Raw genomic sequence first — 5,987 nt, 5'->3', positions numbered from 1 at the left:
GAGAGATGATAATACAAGGGATCATGTGGATCAACACTTGACTTACTTGACATATTCCGTAAACTCCCAGTGGAGCATAAGGCCGCAACAACACTTCGCCAGCGCACTATGTTCTGGGCCGCCCTCTTCAGCTGCGTCCACGACATTCCGGCGTCTTTCATCTCGCTCTCGACAGACCTTCTCTACGACTGCTTGGGCCGTCCCACTTTTCTTTTTCCCTGTGGGTTCCAGTCAAGTGCTTGTCTCGTGACGTTGTCGGCTGGTTTGCGCAGTGTGTGGTCTATCCACCCCCATTTCCTTTTCTTGATGTCTTGGCTGATGGGTTTCTGGTTGGTTCTCCTCCATAGGTCTGTGTTTGAGATCTCCTCAGGCCATCTGATGTTGATGATACGGTGCCTGCTGTTTACAAAAGTCTTCAACTTGTTGGTGATGGCGTAAGTTACCCTTCATGTTTCGGACCCATAGAGGAGGACTGCCTTCACATTGGTGTTGAAGATGCGGACTTTGTGACGTTGGGATAAGGTCTTGTAGTTCCAGATGGGACGCAGGTTGTTAAACGCTACCATTGCCTTGTTAACCCTGCTCTTAACATCGTCGTCTATGCCGCCATCAATGTTAACCACGCTAGACAAAGTGGTCGGTTTCCACTAGGTCTTCTCCTTGCAGCTGTAGTGGCTGTTGTTGTCGGTTGTTCATGCGCATCACCTCTGTCTTCTTGATGTTGATTTTCAGGCCGGTCTTTTCTGCCTCCTCCGCTTGTCGGGTTAGCTTCGACTGTGCGTGCTGCTGTTTGTGGGGCAGGAGGCTGATGTCGTCTGCAAAATCCAGGTCCTCTAGGTGTTTGGTGAAGGTTCACTGGATGCCAGTGTTGCTGCCCTCAGTGGTACTTCTCATGATCCAGTCTATGATGATCAGGAAAATTGTCGGCGAGAGCATACAACCCTGTCTCACTCCTGTCTTCACTGCGAAGGGGTCTGTCAGCTTCCCGTTGTGAATAATCTGGCAATATGAGTCCTCATGAAGCTGCTGGGTGATATTATGAGCTTTTGTGGGATTCCATAGTGCTGCATCAGCTTTCAGATAGTTTCCATGTCGACGCTATCGAATGCTTTTTTCAAAATCCACAAAAGTTGTGTACAGCGGAGACTGCCATTCGATGGCTTGGTCGTTGATGATGCGCATAGTAGCGATATGGTCTGTACATGATCGATCTTGCCTAAACCCTGCATGCTCTGCTCTAAGCCTCATATCTATTGCCACTTTCAATCTCTCTAGGATGATCCTGGTAAGCACCTTGCTGGGGATGGACAACAACATGATACCTCGCCAGTTGTTGCACTGGGAGATGTCATCTTTCTTGGGAAGTTTTACCAAGTGCCCAAACTTCCAGTCGGCCGGCACTTGTTTCTGCTCCCATATCTTCACTAAGAGAGGGTGTAGAATCTCTGCTGCTGTTGCATTTGTCTTGAGAGCTTCCGGAGTGAAGCCGTCAGGACCTGCTGCCTTGCCATGTTTCAGCATCTTGATGGCTTTGATGATCTCAGCTTTGGTTGGTGGATTGGTGTTGATGTTGAGGGGCTCTTCCGCTGGTGGTATTACGGGCACTGCTTCTGGTGGTGGACGGTTAAGGATTTCCCGGAAATGTTCCACCCACCGTCTTTTCTGTGCCTCGTCACTTGTGATGACTCTGCCATTCTTGTCTTTCACCGGTTTACTTGGGTTGAAGCTCTTCCCTGACAAGGCCCGTGTGATCTCGTACACTCTCTTCTTATTGTTTTGCTTCGATGCTGGTCAGGTTGTGCACAAACTGTTCTTTGTCCGGTCTCGCACTCTTCTTTACCTCCCGGTTCACCTCCAAATACTGTGCTCTGAGGTCTGTCCTCTGCTGTTGGTCGCAGCTCCTATTGATTTTCTGCTTCAGTTCCCTCCTCTTCTTTATCTTCTCCCATGATCCACTCGTCATCCATTCATTCTGTTCTATTTTTCTCCTCCCAAGAACTTTGGTGCAGGCATTCTTCCAGGTTTTCTGTAACTCTATCCAGTGGTTCTCTACCGTCTCTTCGGTCAACTCTGTCAGCGCTTCAAACCTGTTACTGACTTCACAGGTGAACTCCTCTGCTTTCTTATTGTCTTTCAGAAACTGGATGTTGAACTTATGGTGTGGCCTTCCTGAGGAGTCACAGAAGGATCTCAACTTGGTCTTCAGCGTTGCCTCGAGCAACTGATGGTCGGTGGCTGCGTCGGCTCCGCGCTTCGCACTTACGTCCAGCACACTTAGTCTCCATTTGCGGTCGATGGTGAAGGGATCAATTTTGTTTTCCGTCTTCCCATCTGGTGCAGTCCATGTGGTCTTGTGGATCCTTCTGTGTGGGTAGATGTTGCCACCTATGACTAAATCGTTGAATGCACAAAAGTCTGTAAACAACTCACCGTTTTCATAACAGGTACCTACCCCATGCCTGCCCATGATGTGTTCTCTGTCTGTGTTGTCGTCACCCACCTTTGCGTTCAGGTCGCCAATTACGATTTTCATGTCTAAGCGCGGGGTCTTGTCTAAAAGTGACTGCAAGCAACTGTAGAAGTCTTCCTTCTCTTCTTCCTTCGTTGGTTGGCGCATAGCACTGTATGATGGTGATCTTTCTTCCATTGGAGTTGAACGTGGCTGCCATGAGTCGTGGTGAGACGGGTTCCCACGCCATCAGCGCTCTCGTAGCTTCCGGCGTCAACAGTAGTGCAACTCCTTGGGTGTGGTCGTGTTCCATTTCTTCGTGTCCGGAATAAATTATGGTTTCCCCCGAAGATAATCTGGTCTGACCGCTCCCATTTCATCGGGTCTCACATAGTCCAAGAACTTTGATGTTGTATCGTCTCATCTCGCTGGTGACTTGCGCTGATTTACCACTCTCATATAGGGTTCTGATGTTCCATGTCCCTATCCTGGTCTTGGCCTTGGTCGTAAGAAGGCTTGTCGGCGGGCTGGCTTCCTGAAGGCTTTCAACAGCATGCGTCATGTACCTCACTAAAGAGGAGTCTTCCCAACCAGGCAATCGTTGTGTCGTAATTGTTGCGGTATCTGTAGCGGGATTTGTTTTTACAGGGTTGGCTTGCTAGCCCCACGCCCATCCGTTTCTCCTTTCGCAAACGGGCTTAGGACCGTCTATGGCGGAGTTGTGGATCAACACGATCGTGTTTAATTTTATCTATAGCAGTGCTCTAGGTAACGGGAGGGAAGGGGGTCTTTAAGCGGCAGATACAGATTTGTTCTTAAAAAAATCATATGTCGTTGCTGTTCATTAGAATCAAATCATGAACAAGATGCGTAGCCACAAAATTAAAAAAGGTAAGCCAATTAAAACTCTCCTTATTTAGATATTTGCTCATATAGATCACTTCCCTATACGCAACGATAACATTTGCTCGCAGTGAATCTCAACTGACCTTTAATCACTTTATTTGTCGACTAAAAAGAAACATGGATAAGACATTTGAATTATATCGGAAAACACTGATGCTGGGAAAAAGAAATGTTAACATATAATATTATGGAAAAAAATACTTCTTCGTTCAAATGCATTCCTTTTTTGTCTTTAACAGGATCTGAACCCATTAACAATAATACTTTGCCGAATTATCAGTTCTTTTATTGTACAGCACCTGCAAATAGAACATAGTCAGAAATTGTGGAGCATTGTGTCAAAGGCCACACGTGCCTTACTTCAAATTATATAGAACTAAGTCTTCACAGCGAAACTGGATTGCGTTTGTATTACCTGTAACAATATGAGCCTTGTTCTGAGAAAACTGGGCTTAATGCATGTGCGTAAAGTGTCATTCCAGATAAGCATGTGCAGTCCGCACATGCTAATCAGGGACGACTCTTTCCGCATTTATGGAAGTTTAAGTTTCAAGGAAGTCCCTCCTTACCGAAAATCAAGCGGAAAGGACTGCACAGGCTAATCTTGGTATGACACTTTATGCACATGCATTAAGCTCAGTTTTCTCAGAACAAGGCTTATATCAATATCCCACAGCGAATTTTCCATTTCTGATTTACTAAAAAGAGTGTGTTATATATTGTAAAAAGTGTCAAGTAATCGGAAATAAAAGTACACTTGTCATTGAAATGATCGTTAAAGAAGTGTCCATGAAAATTTTGCAGCCGAATCTTAAAACATTTGAATTTCCTCAAATACGTTAGTAAACTTAAATGCAACACGGCGAAACATTAGTGGGCATATTGATCGTTTATTTCGAATAATAAGCACGTTCTGATTTATTTCGAAATATTTAAGTTTAGTTGAAATATGTACTGATCATCCAATTCATGCTGTTTATCGATGGGATTGTATCGTCGTTTATATATACAAGTATATAATCAACCGTTCTGCCGGGAATGTCTTTTTACGCAACACGAAGTGCTATTTCATTTATCGGCCAAACACTTTTCCGTGTTGGACAACCAAATAATAACATAAATGTAATATAGCTGAAGAACTCCCCTCTCGTGCGTGGCGTGTGTTGTTCTATGTTATCGAAGTGCCATCTGTGATCAAAGTATCGCCATATCCGGCGGGTTTTTTGGCGCTATAGTTGTTTTATTAAAACAATGCCACTTTAACCAGCAACCAGAGCTTAACGGTCTAGCCATCTATAGATATTAGCGGAAAATACATATAGAGAATACTAGGTTAGCGTTGAATACAGTGAAGTTTATGTTGCGAGGCTTAGAACGCTAGGAGCGCGAGCCTTGGCGAGCGCTTTCGGTGTTCGAGCCGATCTTTTTTTCAACGTGACATTTTACATAAATAGATCTAATAACCTTAACAATAATCTAATTCATTCTTAAAAGCGCTTAAAATCTAACGAATGCAACCATGCGTAGTGGTATAGAATGTATTTGTTGTGGTACGCAAAATAGTCTTTAAAAAATTCACACAAAAACTAAAACGAGAAAAATATCACCATATGCTTCGATTCAATTTAACGCAGCATGCAAAATTGTAACACATTACGACCGCCAAAAGAAGATTTTACTTTAATATAATTCATTTTATTTTCAAAGAAAATGATCAAAATCCAATATGGCGGCGATTGCTCCTGTCAAACTGATGTCTATTTCAACATAAATGTACATGTAGATTCACACACAGAGTCGTTCTAAACATAAATTATCAAATTGACAAAACAACTATACTGGCCTTTTTTTCATGGACGCTGCAGATTTCGATGGCGTCTAGGTCTAGCCTTCACATCATGTAGTTTGTGACCCAGCACAAGATAATGCGTCATAATTCTATTAATTATTGAAACACTTGTTGCAAACGGGTTATTCTTACTGAATATGCTTTCTTTGATAAAATAACAAAGACAAAGTTTATTCATCAAAGAAAATACCCTTACGTTACCTTAAATCCCAAAGCAAAACAATTCGAATAGACTACTGAACCAAGATACACACTCATGAATATGTTCTACACACACAATTTCACATCCAAATAGGCACGCACATTCTGAACATCAATAACAAGAATAAGCTATTTCTAAATGTAGATCTAAATCCTTCGTCTCACCGGTTCCATCCGAGGTAAGTAGTCCATAGAATATGCACTTTTTCATAATTACATCCAGGATAAATTTACACGAAAAAATGCGCGTCTTCAATGTTTTAATCCCAGACATCGCATACTACGAGTAGATTCGTGTACACCAAAAGATGACATCACATATATTTTGGAAAATGACGCAATAAGTATGTCATTTTATGACGCCATCAATCAGCTGATTTATTATACGGATGGCGAAAAAGTATGTCCCTTGACTAGATCTAAAGATTGAAGGTCGTAAAATTTTAAAGCTAAGGTTTTCTCGACTCTAGAGATTTTTTATGAAAAATCATTCAGTGGTAGAATAAAAAGTAGTCAGTGCACGCGGCAGGTATATTCAACAAGGTGGGATACAGACTAGTTTATTACATGAGGTGTTATACC

General features: G+C 42.9%; 1 protein-coding gene across 1 annotated transcript; it reads right to left on the bottom strand.

Moving 5' to 3' along the window:
* Window positions 1-624: 624 nt before the first annotated feature.
* On the bottom strand, window positions 625-2,647 carry LOC127880951 (uncharacterized). Its single transcript, XM_052428502.1, has 3 exons — window positions 1,831-2,647; window positions 1,203-1,787; window positions 625-815 (listed from the first exon to the last, which is right to left on the bottom strand). The coding sequence occupies exons 1-3, from the start codon at window positions 2,645-2,647 to the stop codon at window positions 625-627; spliced, it is 1,593 nt and encodes a 530-aa protein (XP_052284462.1).
* Between the last annotated feature and the right edge of the window lie 3,340 nt (window positions 2,648-5,987).

Source organism: Dreissena polymorpha, chromosome 1 (genome assembly GCF_020536995.1).
Source record: "Dreissena polymorpha isolate Duluth1 chromosome 1, UMN_Dpol_1.0, whole genome shotgun sequence".
NCBI classification, from domain to species: domain Eukaryota; kingdom Metazoa; phylum Mollusca; class Bivalvia; order Myida; family Dreissenidae; genus Dreissena; species Dreissena polymorpha.
Note: the sequence above shows the minus strand (reverse complement) of the source record. Positions and strands in the feature narration are given on the sequence as shown.

What these genes read in the sequence shown, in the direction of transcription:
- LOC127880951 (XM_052428502.1), bottom strand. Translation starts at nt 2,647, where the DNA reads ATGGAAGAAAGATCACCATCATACAGTGCTATGCGCCAACCAACGAAG. An exon ending in GAACCGGGAGGTAAAGAAGA is followed by an intron (nt 1,788 to 1,830) that starts GTGCGAGACCGG and finishes CAACCTGACCAG; the next exon opens with CATCGAAGCAAAACAATAAG. An exon ending in GTTTAGGCAAGATCGATCAT is followed by an intron (nt 816 to 1,202) that starts GTACAGACCATA and finishes TGGATTTTGCAG; the next exon opens with ACGACATCAGCCTCCTGCCC.